The 27,123-nt window shown below is 43.6% G+C and overlaps 2 protein-coding genes across 7 annotated transcripts in view; one reads left to right on the top strand and one right to left on the bottom strand.

Moving 5' to 3' along the window:
- Nucleotides 1-587: 587 nt before the first annotated feature.
- Nucleotides 588-9,118, top strand: BIRC7 (baculoviral IAP repeat containing 7). Of its 2 annotated transcripts, XM_068207916.1 has the most exons (8): nucleotides 589-739; nucleotides 2,972-3,500; nucleotides 4,500-4,599; nucleotides 5,188-5,269; nucleotides 5,359-5,404; nucleotides 6,313-6,531; nucleotides 7,415-7,480; nucleotides 7,981-9,118. In XM_068207916.1, the coding sequence occupies exons 1-8, from the start codon at nucleotides 704-706 to the stop codon at nucleotides 8,181-8,183; spliced, it is 1,281 nt and encodes a 426-aa protein (XP_068064017.1). In that variant the 5' UTR covers nucleotides 589-703; the 3' UTR covers nucleotides 8,184-9,118. The 2 variants fall into 2 exon arrangements, with proteins under 2 accessions (XP_068064018.1, XP_068064017.1); XM_068207917.1 differs by lacking the exon at nucleotides 6,313-6,531 and having other exon boundaries at nucleotides 588-739.
- Nucleotides 9,119-11,766: 2,648 nt separating this feature from the next.
- NKAIN4 (sodium/potassium transporting ATPase interacting 4) overlaps nucleotides 11,767-27,123 on the bottom strand; it is a 50,698-nt gene continuing 35,341 nt past the window's right edge. The window contains exons 5-8 of one of the 5 annotated variants that reach the window (XR_011004781.1): nucleotides 20,495-20,555; nucleotides 17,378-17,462; nucleotides 13,500-13,572; nucleotides 11,767-13,050 (exon numbers count right to left, since the gene is read on the bottom strand). Coding sequence is in view for 4 of the 5 variants with exons in the window: in XM_068207912.1 (XP_068064013.1) it covers nucleotides 17,081-17,294; nucleotides 17,378-17,462; nucleotides 20,495-20,555 (360 nt within the window). In the remaining variant the exon portion in view is untranslated. Of the gene's footprint in view, nucleotides 13,051-13,499; nucleotides 13,573-16,631; nucleotides 17,295-17,377; nucleotides 17,463-20,494; nucleotides 20,556-27,123 lie in introns of those variants that run through there. The other 4 variants (XM_068207913.1, XM_068207914.1, XM_068207912.1 and 1 more) reach the window with 4 other exon arrangements.

The following is a 27,123-nucleotide window of genomic DNA, read 5'->3' as shown; positions in this document are numbered from 1 at the left end:
TTCTTATGTTTACATGGAGAACTGATAATTTGTCAAGAGTTTAGAAGAAGCTTTATACATCTTCTCAGGCAGTGGTAAAGGAAAACACATTTTCAAGTAATTGCACCTTTCAAAACTATCCTTAAAATCTTCCATTTTGTGGAATTGTGACCACAGGAAGGCAAAGGAATAGGAGGATTTCAAGCTGTGAAGATGCAATTGGAGAAAAATACTTGATTCCCAAAGTAAAGGCAATGCAATCTGTTCAAGCTGTCTGGAGAAAATTCTTGTTGCTATTTATCTGCTAATTTTACAGTACATTTTCTTAAGAAATGCAAGGTACAAAACACATGTTAAAACAAGCTGAAAAAGATGCAGAAATACTGTTCATAGAGGCACAGCAAACTAGGGATGTGACAGCCATTATAACACAGGAGTCAGGATGTCACACCTGGCACTAGACTAGGCTTTAACAAGATTTTTCTGGAGAAAATTTGAGCCTAACTTTGCCTTGTGACTCCTTTTTATAAAGATGAAACTTGGACTCGTTAGCCAATAGAGAACTTCAGCCCATCCCAACCAATGGGGGGCAACTAAGCATTATAAAATGGCTTCTGAGGCAGGTGGGCTCACTTACTCTTTGGGAGTGTTTCTGCTTTGGGGGAGTCCTCTGAGGAGAGAAGATTTCTCTGTGAAGTTTGTGGTGTCAAGAGAGTTTTAAACTATGGAAGCTTTCTGGGGTTTAGTTAACATGTTTCAGGTAAAGCTGGGGTTTATTTTAAGGAATATTTTTATTGTGCTAATTGCTGGTATGAGCTCTAATGTTGTTTTGGCTTTGTATTCCTATGTAAGTAGTGGCTTGTGGTAGGATATGGGTTTTTAGTGGTGTTATAGCTCTTTAAAATTTTAATTTGCTTTGGGGAGTCTCATTAGCAGAGTTAAGGAATCTTCTGCAGAGTATGTGAAGGTAAACCATAATGAGCTTCCTAATAAGCAAAAGATAAATATATTTGTTCTCCTATGTTGCGCCTCTTATTAAAAAAAGTCTTTTGTGGAAGAAATAATTTCCTTTGTGAAGGTAGAAAGCAAAACCTCTGAAGCTTGCTCTCAAGTGCTTTCTAGGTGGAGGAAGGCTAAGATAATCTGGCTATCATTTCTGTGAAACCCAAAATTTGTTGTAGCTTAAGAGTTACAGCTTTTGCTTTGTTAAGGCTCAAGATGAGCGCAGCATGGATTGTGGAGCTGTGCCTGATGAACTAGCTTCTGTATTCTGGGAGCAAAATCTGCTGTGAAGGCAAACAATCTGCCTCTCCTCAGTCTGCTTAGCTTGCAGATTCTGCTGGGCATCAGGGACTGTTGGCCTCAGAGCCTCTATGGACTTCTCCTTATACCAGTGACATAGCTCTTGAGTAGCTTCTTTATTGTATTAAATAAACCACAGTTTCTGAAAGAGACTTCTAGAGCCTTTTCTTCCAGCCCTGGTTTCTGCCCCTGTCTTTATAGAAGGGAATTCTGGTTGCTAATGAACTTTCTCTTCCTTGCTACCTTTTGTTATGAGAGACATGTAGTTGAGTAGGTTTGATTTTGCTTTTAAAATCTCACTAAATATGTAATAACTATGGAGGACAGCTATGGGTTTTGTGACTAAAATAACCTGTAAGCTTTTTTCCCCTCCCTGAATGTGCGGTAGCTTTTAATTAAGAGAAACAGTTCTTTAGAGATGCTACTGGCCTGAGTGTTTCTTAAGCCTCCTCAGAGTCTCTGTGATGGTGTTTGCTGCAGACTAGCTGCTGCATCTATGGTCTTCACTTGTTTGTATTTTACTGTGCCCTGCTGTAGTTATCTGTTATTTTAATGGGCTGTACCAGCCTTGAAAAATGGTACGTTTGAAAAATGTGTATTTATATTTTTTCCTCTTGATGTGACATTTTGGGGGCTGTATTCTAATAATGCTTAACCCTGATAGCCAGTAAATAGGAAGTTGCACTTCCTTGAGTTGAACTCACCTATTGAGTTGGGGGGGGGGAAGGAATTTGGAGGGCCCTAAATTTTAAAGAAGGAGGTTGGTTGCACCTTTAACTTAGTCACATTGTGTAGAGACTTCTCTCCAAAGGAATTAAATTGTTCCTGGTTCTCAGTTGTGTCATTGTAGGGCCTTTTGAAAGTGTCTATGCCAGCCATAGGGAAAATGTTGGAAGCAGTGGCTGAGTTGCAGTTCAGCTTAATCACCCAGTGAAGGGCTGTTACCTTAAGCAGGGTGAGAGCTTGAAGAATCAAGCACTTGGAAACTTGTTTAATTTTACTCTTCCTCTTGCACAGACATAGCACAGGCAGAATGTGACAAAAACTATAAAATCCTTGATTTAAGGACACCACCTCATAGAAACTGTACCTAATTATTTTAGGCCATGGCTTTGAAGAGTTCTCTTTTATAGAGCTGTTTCTAGATGATCGCTGCTTAATAATCATGACAATAAAAACATGAGAAATGTGATGTTTTATGTGGTGTTTGGCTGTAAATGGGAGATCGAGACATTATTTGTTTGGGTGTGGCTGTTCTCTGTTTTGTTATGACATGCCTGGTTTAGGGAATAAAAAGCAGAGCCTTTTTCATGCTAGTTTAAAGGCTTACAAAATGGCTGGGGATTTATCTTGCAGATCAGATGCCAAAGGCTGGCTTGGTTCAGCTTGGGAGGCAGCACAGGTTTTGCCCTCCCCTCTCTGTTCCATCTTTCCTGTAAATTGGCAGGGGGCCTTGGAAAGCACTGGACTCTTCCCATCAGACACCAGTGAAGGCTCAGCAAAAGTTCAGCAGCAAAGTACAGCAACACCAGATCTGTGGCTGGGCTGCCGTTCCGAAACAAGCTGGGCTTTGTTGCCAGCAGGAGCTTTCTGGAATGTGCATGGGGACGAGGAATAATACCGCGGGGTGAGTGCTGCCTGGGGCTGGGAATGCAGCTGACCGCTCTGGGCTCTCCATCCTCTCTTGCAGAGCACGGCCATGGGGGATGCAGCACCAGCAGAGCAGCCTGAGCCCAGGGCTGCTCGCCACCGGCTCTTCGATGCCAGCATGAAGAGCGTGGCCAGGAGGCTGAGGACTTTCCAGCAGTGGCCCCGCAGCGCCCCGGTGTCTGCCCGGGACCTGGTGGAGGCTGGATTTTTCTACCTGGGCCCCAGGGATGAAGTGCAGTGTTTCTGCTGTGGTGGTGTCCTGAAGGACTGGAGACCTGGTGATTGCCCTGTAATAGAGCACCTGCGTTTCTTCCCTTCCTGTAAATACCTCAGTGGTGAGGATGTTGGGAACCAGGAGGCGCTGTCCCTGCAGGAGATCTTTGACACTGTGGATGGGCAGTTCCTGAGTGTCTTGCAGGGGATAGTCAGTGAGGAGACAGCCCTGCCCAACGAGCCGGAGTACCCTGAGATGGTGACAGAGGAGATGAGACTGTCTACGTTTGAGAACTGGCCGCAAAATTCCAGCATGCATCCAGAGCAACTGGCTAGAGCAGGGTTCTTTTACACAGGTAGGTACTCTGGGGAAATGTCCTTAACTCTTATTCAGGTTAACTTCTGAAAGTTTCACTGTTTTATTGCTCTTACAAATACCTGTGTGTATGTGTATTGTAGTTAAAACCCATGTCCTTCCTTCTGCCTGTGCTGTTTCTCTTGCTGCTTGTGCAGAATTTGTTTCAACATTTAACTCCTGTTTGAGTACTGAGGGCTCCATGAGTAAACACCTCCTTGCCAGCAGGAGAGGAAAAGGTGATGTGTATGAAACAGACGTTTTACAGACAGGAAAGTGTGTGCTTTAAGATCCATTGAGTGAATTTATTCCTTGCACTTCTAAAAGGACTTGAGGAGCTTGCTTGGTGTGTTGTGTTTTGGATAGGCTGTGTCTTGCACTGAAGCCTTTTCTTCTCAAAACCCCAAACCTGTATGGAGTCAGCCCCTCTGGCTGTTGCTGTGGCTTGTTTCTCTAGGGACTCTTCATCTGAAATACAGAAATCAGATACTTTTTTTTTTTTTGTTGCAGAAAATTGGCAATATTTCTTGTAATCACATTCATGTGAATATCAATATAATGCTATTCTTTCCCTTTGAGAATGCTGTGCTGGTTAGGTAACAGGTTTGAAGAAATAATCCTCTCTGAATTGACCAGCCAGGGGAAATATTGGCACTATGGCAGATTGTGGTTAAAGTGTGAGCAGTGTGCTCACAGGTGTAACTAATTAGAGCTCTGCTGCAAGGGCAGGCAGGGGGATTGGCTGGGGGGTTGTGCATGGGAGCTCAGCTGCTCCCATGGATGCTGCCTGTTAGCTTGTGATCCCCTTCTGGAATCATCTCAGCCAGCTCTGGGAGCTCAGACTGAGTTCCTGCCCCTGTACAATGTGCACTGTGTTAGTAAATTGTCATGTGTTCATCTCTTCTGTCCAAAGCCTGCGTTTTGTGCTGAGTCTCACCCAGGGTTAGTGTGGAGCATGTAGTGTCTCAGGTGTCAAATAATCTCTTGATCTCCCTTTCAGGACGAGGAGATGTAGTGAGGTGTTTTTACTGTGATGGAGGCGTGAGGAGCTGGTCCTTTGGAGATGATCCTTGGAGAGAACATGCCAAATGGTACCCAGAGTAAGTCAGTCTTGGTTAACAAATACCCCAAAAGACAGGTCATGCATTTCACACTGATACTTTTCTTCTTAGGATAGCAATGTTTATATCCTCTCACCTTAAAAGCAAAATAAAATGTTCAAGCTTAGGTGGAATGGCACAGTTCAGACCTGAGATTCTCTAATTTGACCTGGCGTTCACCATCTAAGAGTTCAATTAAAATAACTTCCTTTGGCATCAAAGAGCTTTCAGTGCTCCTACTCTGAGGTACAAGAAGAAATGTATTGTAAGCCTTGAGTTTCTGCAGCAGTTCTTGTTTCTTTCCTGTGAACTGCTCTCTCATCACAGTTCCTGTGGTTCATTCTAAAGCATGTTACAACTGAGCTCATCTTGGGCCAAAATGAAGACTGAATTAAGGGGGAGGGATCATGATCCTCTTACTGTCAGCCTTTGTGCAAGAGGTGGGCAGGTGAAACACCTGATACCCTGTCTTTAATGGATATATGGAGTTTTGCTCATTGCTTGTAACACCCTTTGCTTCTAAATTTCAAATTGCTGCTTTCACTTGGGAGATGCTGTACTAACGCATTTCAACTTTTCTGCTCATAGGTGTGAATTTTTACTGCACTCAAAGGGGAGAGAATTTGTTAACAGCGTTCAGGCGACCTTTTCTAGCACCCTGCTGGCTCCAGTGAGTTGTGAACACTTTGTGTGTAGTGGGTTAGGTTTGGCAGATGGGAGAGTTTTGAACACATGCTTCTCTTTTTGTATCATTTTCAGAGACATTCCTGGGATCAGACTGAGCAAGACTCCTCTCCTTCCCAGGGTCAGTGCTGTAATTCCATGGTGTTTTATCTTCTGGTGAATGTGGTGTAGTCTGAGTTCCACCAGCCCACCTCAGCTGCTCTGCCCTCTGTAGACACGGTGCTTGTGAGATGTTTTGATAATTCTAGAAGTTGTTGCAGTTTGGTTTTAGGAAATGGTCTCTGGCTCAAGAAGCAAAATCACTTACTCTTGTGAGACCTCTTAGACTAAGGCCAGAGACACTTAGCTAGTCTGGCTCATCATGTGAGTTTTGAGTGCTTACCTAACTTACCTTTGGCTTCTGATGCTCTTGCTGTTGATGTCTGTCTGTAAAGCCCTTCACTACAACACTTTAAACATGCTTGATAAGAAGCTAGAGAACAGTAGAGTCTAGATGTTCATGAAAATGTTGTTCCTGGATTTTTTTCCCATTTATCAGATGTTCCCAGAAATGTAAGTAGGTGAAGTTTGGGTCCCATAAGCTTAAGCAAGACTTGAGCCTTTGCAGAGACTGCCAGCTGAATTTCCTACTTCTGTTGTTACTGATGAATGGGTCAGGTAGGAGAGGTTTCAATTGGGATGTTCTACTTGATGTTTATGAAAGCAGTTCTGAGGCTTCTGTTCTGGGATGTGAAAACAGAGATAAGGATTATGGACTGATGCTGAACACAGGAAAGTGTTCACTGATAAAGTGAAATAAACCATCCAAAATAAGTGTCTTGGCTTTTATGAAATTGGCTTTGATTAAATTCCTTGTGAATTATGTTTTGAAGTAAAAAATAAATGTGGAAGTTAATCTAGCTAAATGGGTAGCTTGAGGAGTGTTCTAGGATATATTAATGCCATTTATGTAGAACACCTTCAAGGAATGCCACACTTTTTGCTCAAAGCACTGCCTTTTTGGTAAAGTACCTGTTCACTGCTTTACAGATACTCTGAGGGACTGGAAATTGCTGGCTCATCCTTCTGATGATCAGAGTTTCATAGTGCAGAATGTCCTGCAGATGGGCTTTGACCCCACCTGGGTTGCAAACCTGGTAGAGAATAAATTTGCGCTGACTGGGACTTTCTACCTGTCTGAGTCTGAGCTGGTTTCAGACCTGCTGCAGTCAGGCTGGGGGGCCAGCAGCAGTGCAGGAGGAAGGAGAGGTAGGCCTGACTCACAGCTGGGCTTAGGGGGTGTTTAAGCTCTTCCTCACTGCACCTGGAGCACTGCTGGGAGTGTCCTGAGGGTCTGCCTTCACTCTGCCCAGGCTGGAACTGAGGGGTGGTGCCCCCAAGCCTGCCATTCCTTGGGAGCCTGAGCAATGAGGTTCTGAGTTAAAGAAACCTGGAGAAGCTGTGGTTGCTGGGATGTCAGTGGCTGTATCTGCCTGCACTGGGCTGTGGTGGGGATATCCTTGGTGTTTCCTGCTGCACTCAGACCTGCAGTAACTGGCACTCCATGATGTGCAGGCTTGTGCACAAATTCACAGCTGATCCAGGCAGAGGCAGTTGTCTGAAGCAAAGCTCCTGGGATGGATGATCACTCCAAGCCTATTGAAAGTTGTCATTAATAACCTGTTTAGAAATAGCTGTAGTTGTTGTCTGGATAATATATATTTTCCTTAATTTCTGTCTTGTGTTATCTGTTTTGTGAAGTCTGTTTGCCAAGTGAAGCTTACTTGAAGATGCAGTTCCAAAGCTCCTGCCTCCACAGCATGGTCTGCCATTTCTGTAGCTAACATGGAAAAAATCCCACAAAACTGAAATTTTGTTTAAAGAGTAGCACAGGAGCTGGAGTGACCAGCTGATGTGATAGATGAACCACCTTTGAGGAGAGAATGTGATGTGGACAGACAGACCTTGGCAAGGAGGTGTGAATTTAAATAGCCACTGAAGCACCACAGAGAACACCAGCCATGCCAGGCTGAGATAAGAAATTTTTAACCAAATGCTTCTGAGGTCCTGGGTATTTCTTCTTTTCACACAGCACCGTCAGGAGATGGATAAAGGAGTGAGTTGAATACCATCTTCTTTTCTGGTTGTACAGGTGCTGTTCAGAGAGAGACTGGAACATCAAGACAAGAAATGCGATCTGTGCAGCAGAAGGAATCAGGTGCTCTGGGCTGGCAGTGTGGGGAATTGAGCTTAAACATAATTGGGAGGAGTTCTAGAGTAACAGTATCAGTAGTCATTATACTAAGTCATTTTTTGAATTTTGAAGGGGACTGTGTGCTTGTTTGAGTGGCACTTGAGCACAGGAACCCTTATTCAGGGATTGGAGTGCCCCTGTGAAGCAGCTGTTACAAAAAAAATCCAGTTTATGGGGGTAATTAACAGAGTAAATGCTGTTGATCTGTGTCCCTGCTCAGTCCACTGAGTGCAAATAAGCTGAACCTTGTGTAGATAAGCCAGTCTACAATAGCTGTAGTTTTTCTGCTTAAATGAAACTTGCCTAAGAGGTACTTTTGCCATCTTCACAGTCTCTGAACAAAACAATGGGCAAGTTGCAGTGTGACTTCCTAAGCTGTCACAACTGGCACTCTGGAGCTGTGACAAAACACTAACAGTTTGGGCTTTTTTTTTTTTCTTTTCTTTTTTTTTTTTTTGGTAAAGATGAGTCTCAGCTGAGCACAGAAGAACAGCTCCGGCGCCTGCGAGAGGAGAGGATGTGCAAAGTGTGCATGGACAAAGATGTGTCTGTTGTGTTTGTTCCCTGTGGCCACCTGGTAGCTTGTGAAGAATGTGCCCTCAATTTGAGGCTGTGTCCCATCTGCAGAGCTGTCATCCAGGGCAGTGTGAGAGCCTTCATGTCCTGAGCCATGGTGCACCCAAGGGGAAAGATAAGTCCCTACAACTCATTGATAACTCAGCAGAGGGAGAAAATAAGTAAATAGTTTGCTGGAGCAATCTTATTTGCGGGGTAGCTTGGCATAACTGTAAAAACTCACTGAATGTGTCTCCTGTGCACAGTGTTTCTAGGAAGAACTGCTGGTTTGATCTACTCTTGCTTTAGGACTGCTCCAGGAAAACTGCTGGGTTCTTTTGTCCTCCAAAATGAGGCTTTTATTGAGAGAGGTTCTCCTCCACATTTTTGTGTTCTCAAGTGAATCTTTGCTCTGTGTTGAAATCAAAGACTGTTTTCAGCAGACTCTCTGGTTCTTTCTCACTCAGCAGTTGTCGAGAGATTGTTCTCTTAGGGTTTCCTTCAGGAAGTTTGATTGAAAATTGGAGTATTTTTTTGTACAAAATGCATTCCATTGGGACTAGAATACTCAGCAACAATGTGTTGTGGGGGATGGAGAATCTACCTTTTTCTCCCCTTTTTGCTGTCTTTTTTCTCCTCTTTTCGTTGAATTTTCAACAACTGATGAAAAGTTTCAGTCACACTCAAATTTGCATAACTAAGTGGAAAAGTCTGGCCTAACTCTCCAAGCTCTCTGCTCTCAGCTGACCTCCCCTGGTGGAAGGCTCTGTGCTCAGGGTCACTCGATGGTTTCCTGGAAGCTTCTTATGGCGCTCTTCCCTGGCTGTTGGGTATTATCCTGGTGGAAAGCAGCTCTGGAAACATACCTTTTTAGAACCTCTCTTTGCTGGCTAAACTGGTGATTTGTATTTAAAATGGAATATTCTATCATGCAGCCAAAGAAAGTAAGTTTCAATCACACTATCCCTTGCTAAGTGAAGGGAAAGGAAATACATTTTTAAAATTAAACTGTTCTTTTTCACTGAATAAATTTTTTCCTTTATTTAACTTAGAGGTCTGAGTATCTGATTCTAGTACAATTCCCTGCTGGGGGAGGGGTGTGGTGGTGAGCTGAGATGTTGGAGTGACATCAGGTTGTAAATCACATCTGTCCTTCAGTGCTACATGGGCATGAGTAAGAAAAGCAGCTGTTCTTACCATCCATTAGTGTCCTTTGGAACCTTCCAGCCAGCATGTGGGTTGTAGAGCCTTAGAATGGTTTGGGTTGGAAGGGACCTTAAAGCTCATCCCATTCCCACCCCCTTCCATGGGCAGGGACACCTTCCACTATCCCAGGTTGCTCCAAGCTCTGTCCAGCCTGGCCTTGGACACTTCCAGGGATGGGGCAGCCACAGCTTCCCTGTGCCAGGGCCACACCACGCCCAGAGGGAAGAATTTTGCTCCTCAAAATTCTCTGAAACTGCAAAAGAAGGGATAAGGATGGAGGAGAGTAAGGATCTGATACAGGAAACTGTGCAGATGCAGAATGATTCTGAGCTGAAGTCTTTGTAGAGTTTTGGTAGGTGGCTCTTTTTAGTGTATTTGTGGTTCTGGAAGTGCTTCTCTGGTTCCAGCTCTGGTTACTAAACAGCTTGGTGGCTTGCCTGTGAGTCACTTTAAGGTGTCAGGATCTGTAGATCCCATGGGTGGGCAGCTCTCTTCATTCCTGCCTTCAGAAGAAGGGAATATTAGCACAGTTCTTGGCAAAGATGAGAGCAATTACAACTTGAGTGGTTTAAACTCTGCAACTCTTGGAGGAATTGGTTGGGTCTCTGCCAGACAGCAGCTTTCCTAGGGAACAGAATGTCACCACCATGCCAGTTAGGTCTTGTCTGGATTCAAAAAATGATTGGCTTTGTTTTGCCTCTATAAATACAGCAGAAACCTATAGTTTAAATAGATGTGGTAATCTGAGAAGGGGAAAATACCAGCTCGGTGCTGCAACAGTGTTATTTCCTCCAAGCTCACCCGAGTGTGACTGGAACCTAAGTGAGGCTGGAACTGCACCAACTATTCCTGGGGCTAACCCTATTGAAAATGGTGAATGGCTTTTCCACCCCATGGAAAGGGAGGAGCTTGTTTGTTCTCCTGCAGGGAAATGTCCCTTCAGAACCAGGTGCCACATTGTTCTTGGAGAAGCATCTCCAGCGATGTCTGGCCCCAACAGAGGGCACTCTGAAACTGGAGGTAAGGGAGCCCACTGCCTTCAGCTGCTCCTGGGTCATGCTGGGGATGGAATGGGGTGGGGTGGAACAGACTGGCAGCCCCTGCCCTCACAGAGCTGTCACCTTGAGGGACTCAGTGAGTCTAGCACAAGCAGACCACGAGAGGAGTTCTCAGGGCATGAGGAGGAAGGGCTCTGCTAATGAAACCTGGAGGAGATAATTAATTGTCGAATATGACCCTTGGTAGGGATCATATGGTAGGTATGACCCTTTGTTTCTTCTCAGACCCATTTTTTTTTTATGATGAGTGGCAGTCACTGATACTGCATTATTATAGGCTTACCTGAAGATGGGCTTGGTGTTTATTTCACTTCTGTTAATTGGTGCTTTATGCTACAGTGAACACAGGCAATTGAGTGGTAGTTCTGAAGTGACTCAGTCATCGCACTTTTATTTCCTTGATCTTTACCAGTGTGCATGAAAGCCAAGGGGCTTTAAATGCTGTTAAGTGCAGAGTTTGATGCTTTATCTCTTTAGAGTGCTTGGTAAGGGGTTTTGATCAGTTTAATTGGTGAAAGTGGCATTAGAGCTTGGTCAGCAGGAGAGATGTAGTGTTAAAAACATGTAGACCTCAATTCCAGAAATTCCCTCCTCTTACCATCTAGAGGAATTGCTTCCTGAAATTACCAGTAAAGTGTTTCAGGTATTCAGAGCTGAAACTTTGCTTTTTCCACCATCTATGCTGAATTTTGATTGCTCCCAAACAAGGCTGACAAAGACTGCTGGTATCTGATTGATAATACTCTCTCTGAGGAAAAGAAATCATGTTAAACCCAAAATGTGTGAAGTCAGTGCTTAATGAGAAAAGGAAAGATTAATTTGAAAAGCCCCAAACAAATGCGAACTTTCTTGGGAAAATCTCATTGAGTAGAGAATGTGTATTCTTTGTCTCCTTTTTGTTTTTCTGCCTCTCCAGGGAGCATCAGGGGGGCAGACAGGAATGAGTGTGATCCATAAAGAAAGTGAATAAAGGAGAGGTGGAGAAAGAATTCTAAGTGTGTGCTCACTGCTGTGTGTGATCTCAAAATGGAGAGTAGCTTGTGTTTCACTGGTATTTTTTAATTTGGTAGGGAGACAATATTACTAATAAGGGAGGTACTTGTCTTTTGTCATGCAGAGCTGTCAAGGTTGAGCTTTTCTCTTTGAGGTATTAAACTAGGATGAAACTAGTTGTCTGTTTTCTCAGTCAGAAGCTGTGGATTTTGGTGCCGAAAATAAGGGAAAAAACACCCTACAGAAAATAGCATTTTTACTTGCAGCGACACCCAAGCAGAACTCAGGATATTTGGGTATATGGAATAGAAGTTGCACAGAAGCAAAAAATACTCTCTCAGTGCTTATGCATTTGGGTTTATAAAAGAGGATTTTGCTTCCTGGGCCCTGTGGAATGAGCAAAAAAAAAAAAAAAAACAAAAGCTGCATAATTCTGTCTTTGATTTAGCACTTAATGTTTTTATTTTTGTTTTTAATTCTTCCCTCACACTTCTCCCTAGCATGGCTTCAAGCTTGACCCTTCTGAAAAGCATTTCTCAAAAAATGCCAAGTAATCCCAAACAAATTAGGCAAGACAATAATGAATTACAACAGCACTTGGAAGTATCAGCCCAAAAATGCCAGGGCTGGCTGACAACTGCTCCTCCTCTGCTTTTGACACTTAACATGCTGGGAGATACAGCTAACAAAACTGACTTGGTTTTGTTCTTCTTAATCAACTGCCGCAGCTCATTAATGCAACTTAATTACACTTGCGTTGCCCCTTCAGCCCTTTCCCTCCCCTCAAAAAGCCTGTCACAAACGAGACTCTTCCACCAGGCTGTTACCATGGAATAGGTGTGGCCCAAGGTGAAGAAGGCAGGTGCAAACCCACCTCTGATCCATGAGGAACTGGGCCTTTTCCAGGGCCTGCAGCGGGATTCAGCTACACCAGGGTTAATTTAATGTAGCTGGGCAGACCCAGAGTAAGCTACAGCTGCTCCAAGAATGGCTGGGCTGGTTGGAACAGGGTGAAGCTGCATGCTGAGTGAAGAGCTGATGGCTGCAGTAGTTTTCAGCTGTTCAGCATTACAGGAGTCAGGCCACAGAACACTGAGCTCCAGGACAAAAGCCTACTGCCATGTCTACAGAGAACGAGCAAGGGGTCCTGGCTGGGTGGGGACAAAGGAGGGAGAAGTTCTCATCTCTAACTTAGAACCCAACAATGCCTAAGTAACTCAAGTGTAAAGAGCCCCCACCTCGTTTTATACAGGCAGGGAGGATGTGAAGTTGTGTTAGGGGATTTAGGCTCTGTTCAGAAAAAGGGGAGGAAACTAACTACAGAAGATATGAAATGTCCCAGGGAGTTATGCAGTGCTTCCTTCTTTCTGGATCCGTGGCACAAGGAAGCAGCTCCGACTTCAACTGTAGCTCTTGAGAGAGGCTCTTGGTGAACTTGTTCTGCCAGAGGTCTTTAGGCCTGTGCCATTTCTGGGCCAGTACCAGCAGACTGTGGTAGGAAAGGTTCGTCAGGGCACTTGGAGGATTAAAAACCAACTGTGTGGCCATTCTTTGATGTACATTCATTGCGTTTGAAAAGACAAGGAACCAAAAAATGGAGTGGAGTTCACCATCCTGCATTTCCTCTGCCAAAGATCCAGGCCCCAGGGGACTGTTTCCTGCAGCACCTTTGGTGGAGTGCAAGGTTTATCCATCCTCTGGCTCCTCTTCACTTACGCAGGCCTATAAAAAGGGGAAAAAAGGTGAAGGCTGTGAGTGTGGAGCAAGTACTCAACTGCATTCTTTATGTGGCAGAAATGGTGTGGAAATAATGAGGACAATTTTTTCTTTCCTCTTCTGGACTTTTAAATATGATTGACTGCAGATGAGGAATAGGATTGAGAGCTCAGAAGTAATGTGGTTAAGTACTCTTCAAGCCTGGAAAGAATGCAATGCATATGTCAGACCTGAATATGCTGCAGTTAGGCTCAAGTGTTAGATCTATGGATCCTCAGCGTTTGGAGCTGCATAAACTTTGGTTAGAAACTTAAAAAAACTAAGGGTCATCTCTAAGATAAAGGAGCTGCTTGAAATTACAGTGATGTGCTTTTTGTGTAGGTGCAGCAGGATAAGCAGATCTACTTCTGGAGCCAGCAGCAAAGGTGAGTGAATGCTTTTGCCTGAAACATCACCTCTTACACATGCAGCTTCAGGATGATCAGAACAGTTTGCAAATTCATGTTGTTTGTTTGGGAAAAAGTCTACCTAGAAAGAGAAGCAGAAGTGTTTTGTTTTGTGTTTTTTCTCTCCTTAGAACAAAGTGAGATTTTTTCCTGTTTAAGTTTCCTTTGTAAATTATTCTGCTTGATAAAGTTTGGAGAAGATAGCTGGAAGGACAATTCTGAAGGAGTTTTCCTTCCCCTCCTTCTTATTCCCGTGTTTCAGTCTTGGACTGACTTTTTGACTTAATGTTATTTGTGTGCTTGTACATATTGACGTGTTGAAGAACTCCCTTTAAGCCAGCAGGGGATGATGGTTGTATGGGGACAAGTCTTTTAATGCTCACAGCTGCTTCGTGCCTGTGGCCAGCAGACTGTGGCCCACAAAAGATTGATCAGGGACCGTTAAGGTGAGCAATTGCCAACTGGAGCCTCAGATCCCTCTATTAACCAATACCTCCTGTTGCTGCCCTGTCAATACTGAGGTCTCCATCTGGTAAAAGTCACACCCTGTGTTAACACAGGGACCTTTCCATTTGTAGATCTGAGGAAAGTCCATAAAATCTGGCTACACAACTCAAATTAAAGCTCTGAAGCCCCTAAAGTGATGCAGTAGCTGAGGTGCCAGATCAGCTTTAGGGGTGAACTCACCTTTGTGAGGTGCAGTTCACTGCTCAGCCTTACAACCACAATCTTAAAAGGCAGGAAGATCTAGTGCTTGTCCCTGTACCTTTAAATAAACAGAGATCACCTCCTGTCATCCAGCAGGTTCTTGATTTAGCACTACCCTGTGTACAAAATCACGCTTTGAGGCTTTTCTGCTTCATAATTGAGATTGCACAGTGCTGCTTTCCAAAACAAATTTGGAGAGTGATATCAGGAAACTGAAAGGATTCAGCAGGCAGGAGGGGCTGACAAATGCTCAGGATGCTCTGGGTACTTGGCAGGTAGTGCAGGGGCTTGGAGAGAACAGCTTGAGTGAGAAATGTCAAAGCTGGCTTGGCCAGCACTTCCAGTTATTGGTGCAAAAATGCTTTTTTGCCTCGAGTGATAAGAATTCTGTTACTACAAATGAACAAACAAGAAGAAAAGCAACCCAGAGCTGAGGTCCTGAGCTGTGCAGCACAAGGGGAGACAGTGGTGCCAGCAGGCACAACCTGAACTTGTGCTTCAGTTGAGGGAGGAGAAAGAGTTCAACCCTTTCTTCCTAAAAACTCAATGGAAATACTCTTTTAACCTCAGGTGAGCAACTTTGTCTTTCCAGAAGGCATTTACTATCCCCTGGATAAGTACTTTGACACAGAAACTCAGGCACTGAAGACTTTAACATGTCTTTTATCATGAGTGCTAATATATTATTATTATTATTATTAAATAATTAGTGTGGTGCCATGATTGGCAATCAGCAGTGAGTTAAGGGCAATTCTTTTGCGCAGTAAAACTTCCAGAACCATTTTTTTCACGATAGTTTGAGCCTCTTTTACTTCAGGTTGTGACTTCAAACAGTAACTATCACAACCAAACTTCCCTGGAGTCAGTGAAATGTGGGACAAAAGCAGTTGTAGAACTTGAAACAGAAATAACTTTATTTTTAGAATACCATTGTTGCTGTGTGAGTGTTCAAGGTGTGAATTGTGATGAGCACTCTTAAATCTTGCCTTTGTAAACAACAGCACAAAATGATGGTTGATTGTTGTTGGTGTCTTTTTTTAAAGAGAAAAATAACACCTGACTTGAAAAACCTGTGAGGTTTTCCACTGACTGGAGGCTGAAAGCTGAGGTCAGGGAGATCGTTATGATAAAGCTGGGACATAACTGGATTATGGTGTGGAAGTACCTATTATCAGTAGCAGTTTGGGGAGGTGTGTTTTCCTCCTGGCAGGAGGCAAAGGTATTTAAGAACTTCTTTCAGTGCTGTGGCTGGAAGCTGAAGGCCAGAACTGGGGTGCACAGTTTGAATACTGAATTCAACAGCTCATGTCATTGTTCTGTGGGGTCTCAGATCTCTAGAAACTCATAAATTCAGAGATATGAAAAAGAGAGACTTGAGAAAAATGCAGGAAAGGGCACAGTGGGAGGAAAGAATGTGATCTCATCAGAAAAGGATAGGTAAAACTGGAGTGAATAGGATCATTCCGTTAGGGAATGAAGGAAAGTGATCCTGTTAGAGGAGTGTGGCAGCCCAGAAAATGCATCTGACTGCAGCCAAGGGGGTGATGCCATCCTAAAATGAAGGTTCCTGCTTGCAGTCAGCTCCAAGTGATCAGTTGTAGAATAAATTTGGCTTCATTCAGTATTTCCATCAACAAAAAGGAGTTCAAACCAGAAACCCCATGTTCCAGATCCTTAGCTCTTCTTAAACTTAAATTTCAAATAGGTTGGATGCATTTGTTGTTTTGCATCTTCTTGAAGAGGATATTAAAAACAAACAAACCTGCCTTCAAGTCATCACTAAATGATTTTCACAGCTGGACAAGGGCATCTGGCAGTCAGTGCCCCAGCCTGCAACACTCCTTGGCACCTGGGAATGAATTATCCCTTCTTTCCCTCACTCCCATTCACACACATGGAAAAGAGGCAATAGGCTGAAATAAATAAACAAAAATTGCTATTTGGTGGCTGCTGAAATTTATAGAGGGTCACATTACAGCTCAGCAGCTGTTTTCACCTTCTGTTAGCCTGAAAGAAATATTATTTTGTGCTGGCAGAAAATATCAACGGAGAAGTGATGGGCTAAAGAATGGGAGGGAGGAACAGCAAAATTATCTGTGGATTTAAGCAGCAGCTTCCCCTCTTACTGAGGCCCTGGAAGAAAGTTTTACATTGCTAACTTCTTTTCATATTACAATCTCCCTATCTAGGAATCTTCATTTAGAAGTGATAGCTTCTTCCACAGAAAGCAGAATTGGCCATTTCAACAATAAAGCAGCCCAAACCCTGTACTGTAAAAATATGATGCTTCTTCAGCATGCTGCTGCATCCAGCTAGTAAATCAGGGAGCTGCTTAAAGCTGCACAGCTTCTGCAGACTATGAAAAATTCCACCCCACTGTGACAAAATGAGAGAGAAATCAATATTTAATCTCCTGTAGCATCCCTTGTAATAACACTAGAGAACCCCCAAAGTTACAGGGAATTCAATGGCCTTGCAGAAATTACTTGTATTCCTGATCTTGTGCTGCAGTGACAAAGTGGGCAGCAAGTCCTTATGGAATTAGAGGGGCACATCTACCACTCTACCTCAAGGAAGTTTTTCTTCCCTCAGCCCCACTCTTTTCCACCATCCTCACATCTTTCTTTTTGGCAGGATTCTGGTAACATTGTTCCTGAAAAACAGCCTCCCTCAGCAGCTGTTGTAAAAAACTTCCATGTGTTGAACTGCCTCTTGCAGATCAATTTAAAGAATATAAAATCAGATCTCATTGCTTCTTTAAACAGACAGAACTGGCCTTTGTGTTTGAGAATTTCATTAAGAACCACCTTATAAGTGGACAGAGTGGAATTGTGATCTTGTGCCTCAGGGGGCAGAAATGGGAATTCAACAGTGGCCCTTCATTATTGGTATGAGAGAAGCTGCTGTGGACAGCTCCCCTTCCTGCTCTCAGCTGAACTCTTGGGCTGCCCCACATGTGGAAGGCTCAGTTCTTGGCGGCAACATAATTTAAAATTATTTTGGAGCTGAGAAAGAGCAGCTTCACCCCTTCTGAGTACCTTGAACACCCATTTGTTCATTCCTTCCATGCCTGAAAACCCTGTTGGAGAAATTAACCTGCAAGGATGGAAAAAACCCAAACCTGTGGTAACCTTGAAACCAAGAAGCACGTGGAGTCTCTTAGCACAGGTGATACTTACAGATATGTCTGCTTGAACAAAAGGTTGGTGGGTTTTTCATTGACATGGTAGAGAGGAAATGGATCAAATCCACCAATGAAATCAACTGAAAAAAAATCAAAACTCAAATAAACAAACAAACATGGCCAGAAAGTTGAAAGGAAATGAAAGGAAGGCTTGGTGAATGTCATGGCATAAACATAAAAATTAATGACAGAACAGAAAAGTGATTTTTTCAGGTATGGATTTCTGGGATCTCCTGGGATGGGTAAGCATGCCAAAGAGGAGATTTCAGCTAACACAAAACTTAAAGCAGAGCTAGCAAAGACTCTAGAAAAGCCTCCTTGGGTATTGCCACCCGCTGTGACTGCACGTGAGAGGAGCAGACAAAGCCAGAGCCGAGGGGAGGAAGCTGGAGATTGGCTCCTGAGCGAATGCCAGGGAGAGTTTGGCAGCACAGCCCTCCCTGTGTAGGTCACACAGTGAAGTGGGAATTTTCTTGCCCCACTTGTCTTTCCTGCAAGACAACAGCAGCTTCAGAAAACTGCAGCCAGCTCATTTCTCCAGCTCTGGTATTTTTTGCATCCCCTCTGCCAAGTGAATTTCTTTGAATTGTGCACAGACAGGAACAATGCTTCCCTTCTCCAGGGCTCACGGAAGGGCAGCGTAACTCAGCGGGGAGAGCTCTAAGTGACAATTCCCTTAGTAACCAGGGAAGAATTTTCCAAGGCTGTCTCAGTTCCCTGGACTTCAGGCCCAGGCTGCAGCACAGAGCTGGCCAGCACAGTCAGGGCAGCAGGGCCTGAGGTGCTGTGATTTGTCACTGACCTCGCAGGCCTTGCAAAACCCTTTAAAACTGACCCAGTTTGGATCATTTTTTGGTGCCAAGTTAGTACATTTTGTATGGAAGTGTGAAAACCATCCTGTCCAAGTGCCATTTAAAAATAACTGGAGAGTTTTATTAACTATTTAAGTGCCTGTTTATTTTTCTTTCCTGAAGGTGGCACTATTATTTTAAATTTAAGTTGAAGATGTTTGAGGTTTTTTGCTGATCAAATAATAGAAAAAATATTTACTAATATACTGGATGTGAAAAAACCCAAACTTCTTAAAATATATTTAGAAACCTAAGGACAACAGATTCTGACACAAATTCCATCTTGATGGAGAGCTTCAGGCTGATACTGTGATTTTGGGACAGCTGAAGGTAATGGGTGAATTCTGCAGAGGTTCTAAGTTAATTGTGGAGATAATTCCCAAACAGTTTCAATGAAACTTTACCTTTTCTCAGCCACTTTTGAAAGTGTTTGAGTATTCTAAAATCAAAACAGGCTGCCATTTTTAAACAAAACCAAGACATTAACTTTATTACCTCAGTTGTGGAACACCTAAATTGGGAAACTTTAACGAACTGCAATTTTCAGTAACTATTGAGTACCTTGAACATACAAGTCTTATCATCTGAACATACAAGCAGGAGGGCACTCAAAATCCAAGACACTTAAAAAAAAAAATCTTAAGTGTGGTTTCTTGTGATTCACTACATGGCATTAGCACATCTAAAATATTCTTGCCCACAATTCAGCATTAGTAGGTCCCTACTGCTGTGTTTTCTCATGAAAATCACGTTAGCATGAGCTTCCTGATTAATGTGCCTCTGCACTTATAATTACTTCATGCTGCATATCAAAGCAACATTTAAAGGAATCCACAAATGGAAGAGAAAATTAAAACGCAGCTCAAATTTATTCAGGTCATTGGAAGGATCTACCCCTGTGAGTGTGAAATATTGATGGTTTGTCATTGTTAATTATTCAAGCTGGCATTTTAGCTCCAAGCTGGGGAACTGAGAGGGAAAGTGAATTTGTTAGTGGGGAAAAAAATACATATCCTGAAATTACCAGCTCTGTGTTTCCTAGATAAAGCTTCCTTCCATGTTGTTGCCTCTCCTAACAGATCCCTACTATAAAAATTAGTTCTGTCAAGTTATTGCTTTACAATATTCAGCAGGGGCTCAGAACTGGAGCTATTTAGCTAATAGAAGAGCTATAGCCTAATTTAAAAAATATTACTATAATGTAGCACCTTCTCTAAGTGCACTGCCAAGCTCTAAAGAAATGATCAATAAAGCCAGGAGAATGAGTTCAGCCAGGAAGGAAGGAAGAAAAAAACATAAGGACAAGGCAGATAAGTAATGCATCTCCTCTCACTCCTATGAAAACACATTCTTCACATACTTTCAAATATTCAGTTCAAAGCTGTTGTTTTCCAGCTCTCCCCCATGCCAGCTGCTCTTTAAAACAACAAAGCTACTTGCACAAACCTAACCAATGCCTTAAAAGAATTGATACTTGGATGTAAAACCTTTGGATGAGATCCTTTGCTGGAGTAAACTTGCCTAGACCCAACACCTTGCCAAACAGATCTAGCTTTGCATTTACTTTATGCATCCATTTTTCTGTTTGTAAAATTATTGGTCTCAAGGAGCATTTTGGAGGGACAAAGCAATCGAGGAGCAGCTGGACACCTGCACAGGTCCCACAGACCTGTGGGTCTTTACCCTGACACGTGTCACAGTGACTGACTGTCACTGAAGAGATTTGTGTACCCAATATGAGTGAGCTGGCTCCTTCCTCCTCCTAATTCAGCACTTCCTCTGCTCTTAAATTAGTGGTTAGATTGGTTCTTGGCAAGAACTCTCATGATCTGCTTCATCCTCAGCTTGTGCCACATGAGACTCTGCAGGTCTCCCACTTGAGCCCTGGGCTGAAAGCTTTGCTGTAGGTGCTTTTAATCACAGCGGGAATATTTCAGAGCCATTATTCTCAGGCTATAGCAGCTTGAGAACAGAAGCAGCTGCCCAGTTTCTCCAAGGCTTAGTCCAGCTGAGAAGCCAAAACCAAGCTCTTTTTGTGCTCTAAGTGTAGCAGAATTACAGCATCTAACACAGAGTGACACAGGGGAAAAAAAACCCTCAGAGTAAAAATAGCTGATCCTTAAGGGGTAGTTTGTGCCATAACACACAGAGGCAGAGATGGAAAGAAGTCTGATGGCAGCTCAGTCCTAACAGACAAACATCTGAGAGAGAAATAAAATTTACTAAAACTTTTGCCAAGGGATCTGTTGATAAATACTTACAGCTGTCTTCTTCTTCTGTAAAAACACTAACCACGTAACAGGCGTACACAAAGCCCACCAGCTGGAAAAGAGAGAGAATAAATCATTTTAGCATCAGCCAGTGTGAGCCTGGTCAGAACCCACTGGGCACAACTTCAGCAGGCACTATTTACACTCAGCTTGGCAGCATTTCTGTAACTGTGGAGCCAAGCCATATTTGCTGTAGGGAGGGAGGCAGGTGTGGGTGTCAGGGAAGGCACTGACGGAGCACACCCAAAGCTTCAGAAGGAAAACTTGTAAGACCCATCCTCACCTTCAGAGTAGCACCTTCAGTTGCTTGAATTATTGGCAAGAACATGGGTTGGCTTTGTTGAAACTGAAACTCCTGTGCTAAGTCTCTGTAAGAAGTGATGGGGATACAGGAGAGGGCCTTGTGGGACAGACAACAATGTACAGGAGACAGAGCTTGAATGACAAGAACTCATCAGCTCAGCATTCCTGTCATATGGGGTAAATTACCAATTAGAGGTGAGTCGTTTTTATGCAGATGAGATAGAAAATTAGTTAACCATAAGAATGGTGCTGTACTGGCAGAAATGTTCAGACACCAAAATCTTTAGTAACTTGGTGGTTTCTAGAAGCTCTAAAGCATCAGAGCTGCCTCCTTCAGGCTCACTATCAAGGTGTTCCTCAGCCTAAACAGAGAAACAAACTCCTGCTACTATGGGAGTTCAGCATTCCAGATGCAGTGGGGTCTTATTTTGCTTTGCCTTCTTCCTGCTAATCAAATATCCTCTCCATCCTTCATTTCACATCTTTGCATAACACCCCACTTAGCGAGATCTTGGTTGACAGTTAACTGCATTAGTAAAGTTATTGTGAGGCATAATTGTTTTCCACTGTGAACTCAATTCCTTGGAACAAGAGTCAGCCTGTAACACACAGTGACTCACTCCAAGTGGAGACAGAATGATGCATGGGAGGGCTTGAAAAGTAGAGTCCATTCATTTCTAATATGACAGAAAAATACATCACACCCGAAAACAAAAGGCAAGATAATGAGATTTCTGCTGGGGAGTTTTACAGTATTTGTGGTTTCTCCAGCTCTCCCTGACAAAACATGCCTTGTTGGGAGGAAATGGAATGTTTTTTTAGCATCACCAAACCCTGTTTTTCCTCTGAAGATTTTTCTATAGTCATTTGAAAGAGAAGGCAGCTTACTCCTTTCCTCTTGGGTGAGCCTTATGGGAGCACATCCCAGAAGCTCAGTGGAGGAAGGGTAGCTCTGGGGACTCCCTCATTCCTCTGCTGGGCATTTCTGAAACCAAGGCTGCTTCAGGATAAGCTCCTGTGAGCTACAGGGAAGCATAAATCCTCTAGCCACATGCAGTGGCCAATCTAATTGTACCTGCTGCCTTCTAGAATTGTCTCAGAACAGAACTATCACTGTATAAGGCAGACAAATCAAAACCAAACAGAATATCAGAGATTTTTCCTCTCTCCTATGGCTTGTACTGTAGTACCATAAAACCTGGAAATTGGTTTATTTTCCTGAAGTTTGTGGCAGTTTTTGGGCAGGTCAGGGCAGCAAAGCTGGGGAGGGCTCTGGAGCACAAGTTTGATGAGGAATGGCTGAGAAGGCTCAGGAGAAAAGGAAGCTGAGGAAGGACCTTAATGCTCCCATTGACTCCCTGGAAGGAGGTTGTAGCCAGGTAAGGACTTTCTTCTCCCAAGAAACAAGCAGGCAATAGCAAATGTCCTCAAGCTGTGCCAGGGGAGGTTTAGATTGGATATTGGGGAATATTTCATAATTATAAAAGGGTTATCCAGCCCTGGCACAGGCTGCCCAGGGCAGTGGTGGAGTCACCATCCCTGGAAGCATTTAAAAGACAAGTAGATGTGGCACCTGGGGACAGGTTTAGTGGTGGGCTTGGCAGAGCTGGGGGAGCTCGGTGGTCCTGGGCAGCTTTCCCAAGCCGAAGGATCGCGGGGCTCCCGGCCCGGGCTCTGGCCGTGGTGCTGAAGCCCCGAGCCGGGAACCGCCCGCTCCTCCCCGGGCTGCGGGATCTGACCCAATGCTCTTGGGAAAACAAGAGTGCTTCCTGCACGTCCCAGCACTCCAGGAGAGGTGCAACCAGCCTTCTGCACACCCCGATCCCCAGCATAAAGGCATTGGAACCCAAGTAACAAAGTCGGACTGTGCTCACAACACATCCTCTGTACTTGCTTTATCATTTTTAGAGTTGCAAGATCCAGCCTCTTACATCAGGTCAAATAACACAATTTACACTCACACAAATATCCAGGCAGGAAAGATGCACCCTTGTTGGAATCCTGGATGCTGAGAATGTTAAACTTTCTGTGCTTAAAGGCACAGACCCACAAGACAACACTGCATTTGACCCGAGGTCGTGGAACAGGCTTTTAAAATTGATTAATAGCACTGGGATTACGGGTGTGTAGTTGGTTAGAAGTGTGTAATATCACAGGGTGGAAAACTTAGAGTTTGGGATTTTAGAGTACAGAAATAAATATGAAGCAAGATGGAGGTTTTAGGGTGGAGGCAGGTTGTTCTTTTTTACCTTCTTCTTCCTTCTTCTTCATGGGGTTGGGTGATGTTTTGTGATTGGACAGAAAAGTCCACATTGCGGACTTTAAGGGATCAGTTATTGGGTTAAAAGGGAAGACAATCTAGGTGTCATTTCTTAATTGGATAGTTTAGTTTTAAAAGACATTGTAACAAGAGATAGTTAGCCATTTTGTGCCTTGCTAATGAAAAAGCTGCTGAACTCAGGGTAGCGAGACTGTAACATAGATAAGAAATAATAAACACCTGAGTCTGAACATGAAATACCATCTCACGTGCCTTCAATCCCCACCTCGAGAAACTGATATGCCCTGAATACACACCCTGATTCCACGGGAACTCCAGGACCGTTTTCTCCCTCCCCAGATTTCCCATCACCTCTCAGAGTGGGAACTTTGGGTTAACAGCCATGCAAAGTGCCAGCCCTAAATCCACTCACTGTTATTATACTCTATAACACGCCAACACAAATCTTATGTGGTACCTGTGTCAGGAGACTCCGGATAGAATTACCAATGAAAATGATTTACCTGCCCGGTTTATGAGCAGAGTCAGGAGCGATTATCAGCGGTACTGTCACAGCAAACCTGATAAAGCTCTGGACATTTTTCACGGTTCAGAAGCACCAAGCAATGTGGTTGACTTGGGAAGTTTGTTTTGCACAGAAATTAATGCTCCATAACCCTCAACCATCATTCTGCTCACCCCATACATTTTTCACTTTATGACTAAGGTGACTTTTTTTTGCATTCAGAAAAACAAACCAACCAATCAAAACCTAGTGAATTAAGTGAATCTCCCTAAATCTCTAATCCCAGCTTCATTGGAGTGGAGGGTTTTCTTTTTTGATTCCTTCCATCTCCTGACTTTTTTTTCAAAATCATCTGCCTAGTGTTTAAAATTTACTTTTTATTGACTTTATAATCCCTTCCTTCTTGAGATGCATTTCAGCAATAAAAAAAAAGTGTTTATTTTGTGGAACTTCTTATTCAAAGAAGCTTTGTCTTGTGATCTGGCCAGAACAGGAAAGTCTCAATGGCAAGGGGGGAAGAGATGTACAACATAAATATGAATTCCAGTTTTTTATGTGCTGACCTGAACTGTAATTAAATACTCTAAAGGATTCATCTGTAATTAAATAACCTCAAATTAAATAATCTCAAGGAATAACTGAACTCATGAGAATCCCTGTGTCTCACCTTCAGAATAAATTATGAATGAAATACAGCTAAGGAGGAGAAATGCTGCTCCTGTTGGCCAGTCTTTCCCCTGGAAGAGTCTGCAGGAGTTTGGAGTGAGCAGTCTCCAAGAAGCACCTGAAATTCTCTTCTGACTGCATCTTTGATAAGGATGTGTCAAACCCCCAAACATCACCCTGTTTATCAGCAATTAACACACAACAGGAAGCTTCACAGAAGCCAGCAATTTGGAATCATTTCACCCAAGTGCCACCCTGGCTGCTGATTTCAATACAAAGGAGGAATTTAAGCTCTGTATCCCAGGGAAATACCAATAATTCCTGGATCTTTGCAAATTACATCAGGGAAGTGGAAGAGGAGGGAAAACGTCAGCGATGTAAAATGACACTAAGCCACTGCTCTAATTCCCCAAAGAATGTTCTAGGGCTTTAGCCTCTGCTGCTGTTTCTCTGCTTGTTCTGCATGTGCAGTACCAGCTTCTCCAAGCTGCAGAAGGATCTGATTAAGCTTTTTATTAGGAACACATGTTGAGGGCAGGTGTGTTCTGTCAGCCTGGGAACGCACACGCTGCCCCACCAGAGAGGATGGAGCTGGGGTGCCCCAAGCACTCTGCAGGCAAACAGAGTGGGAAAGACAGGAGAAGACAAGTGTGCCACAAGGGAATGGGGGAAACATATGTCTGAGCATCCCCCTGCCCCTCAGTCCTCTGAAGTGAACTTTTTAATAGAGAGTTGAAAACTGTTCATCAAACAGCAGCATTGAATGAAGGTGCTGGAGCCAGAAAGAGTAAATTAGAGAAAGAGACCAGCTGGCTGCAAATGTGCAAAATACACAAAGGATGGGAAGGCAAATTTTAGATGTTACTGTTACTTGTGTAAGATCTTGGCTTTAGTCTACCTCTGTCCTAGTGAAACTCTTCTCTCAATAGTCAAATTTGCCACTGCTTTTTCCACCACAGAGAATAGGTGGAAAGACTCTTCTTTCAGGCAGATGCATTCTAGGTTTCACTTCTAATCAGAGCTAATGAAAGGTGCACACTGACATCAGTGCAAGAAGGGGAAATGAAGGGAAGTCTGCTATGAGAAAGCAAAAATCCAGCTTGTGAAAGAGCTATTGTGACCAGATAGCCAAAGAAAGGCAATCAAAATCCTTTAATTCCTTGACCTTCTTTACTCTTTGGATGCAATTACAACCACTGAAAATCTACCTTCTGCCAAGAGCAAGGCATCTCTTGCACGCTGGTTCTCACATAACATCTGCTGTCAAGGCTTGCCTTGCTGCCTCCCTGGGAACCTTCCAACCTGTCAGTCTGAGTGAAAACAACAGACAGGCAGGCAGCGAGTTCTGGCGCCTGGGAAGACATTTCCAATTTCTACCCCATTCAGTGGAGCCTCAGGAAAAGCCCAAGCCTCCCCACTCCCACAAGTACCATATGGAGAGCCCAGAGCTATGCCAGGTATTTCAGAACTGGCAATCACTCCTCTCCCTGCTGGCTGCCGAGCTGGGGACGTGCAAGATGAATCCTTGCTAAGGAAAAGCAAAGCAGATTCTTATCTTGACAAAGTTGCTGCTGCATTTCCTACCTGGGTTGGTAGGATTATCTTTACAGTTCATTTCTATACCAGGACAGATTTTTAGACATTGCCTCAATGAACTTTTACCTCCTTTTACCTCCAATGTGTTTTGTGCTAAAGTATTGAGGAAGATTTTCATACTGGGCCCTACAGCAACTTGTATCATGTGTGGTGACTAATATGCCCGAGTTTGATTGCATTCCAGATTAAAGGAATTGCTTTTGCCTTCAAGGAGTACAGACAAGCTCTGAGCAAAAGCAGACTGAGACCTTATGTATCCTCAAATGTATGCCCAGGAGCAGGATGATATAATCAGCAGGAGTCAAGCTGACAGCCAACACTGTGCTCACCAGATGGGTCCAGGTTTGCTTTCCTTCTCCTTTGGCATGCAAGACTGAATTCAGGGAGCCTTGCCCCAAGTACACAGCACTGCAGTACAGTCCCTCAGTAGTCTCAAGGAATTGGAACTTCCAGAAAAAAAAAATTAAAAAAAAAAATCAAGCGCTCACAGTTGGGCACTGCATATTCAAACTGTGTGGATTTCACAGTGCTGTATTTGGGGTGAAAACCAAACCAAGCAGAACACACCCCCCACCCCACAACTTCTGAAAAACATTAGACAAAGCAAAACCAAACTGCTGAAAGCAAAATTTTGCCTGTCCCTTGCCCTTCCTAACAGGGAACTGACTATTCTGGTCTCAGACACGGAGGGAACGAGGTCATGTCTCTTGCTGCATCCCCTGAGCCTTCAAGTTGCTGGTTGTGTTTTTGTGCTATTGATCTGTGTCCCTGCCTGTCTGCAGCACTGTACCTGCCAGCACTCTGGGGACAGCTGCCCGTAATAAAACCTGCCTCAAAGTGAGATAAAGAGAACAGAAAAAGATACTGGCAGGGATCAAAGAGTTTGACCCTCAGAGAGTAAAAAGGGAGAGAATTGGCTGACTGCTTTCAGGCAAGGTCTGAGGGAGAAAGACTTGCTTTTTGCCTGACCTCAGAGGAGAGGGGAAAAGCTCCATTCCTTCCACTACATGACAAAATTACACGAGCATTTCAGAACAAGCAGCAGTTACAAACCTGGGGCTTCAATACTGTCCTTTTATTACAGGACAAGTAGAAATTTAGTTCACTGCATAGCTCAGCCCATATGGTCTTCTTGCCTATGAGTATTTTAACCCCATTTCCAGGGTTTAGGACTCAAAAATTTATTGCACCTTAAATCTCAGGGAGAAAGAGAGAGACAGAAAGTATTTCCCTAAATCCTATTTTGTATTATATTTCCCTCCTGTCTCC

The sequence above is a fragment of the Anomalospiza imberbis genome, chromosome 17 (assembly GCF_031753505.1).
Source record: "Anomalospiza imberbis isolate Cuckoo-Finch-1a 21T00152 chromosome 17, ASM3175350v1, whole genome shotgun sequence".
NCBI classification, from domain to species: domain Eukaryota; kingdom Metazoa; phylum Chordata; class Aves; order Passeriformes; family Viduidae; genus Anomalospiza; species Anomalospiza imberbis.
Note: the sequence above shows the minus strand (reverse complement) of the source record. Positions and strands in the feature narration are given on the sequence as shown.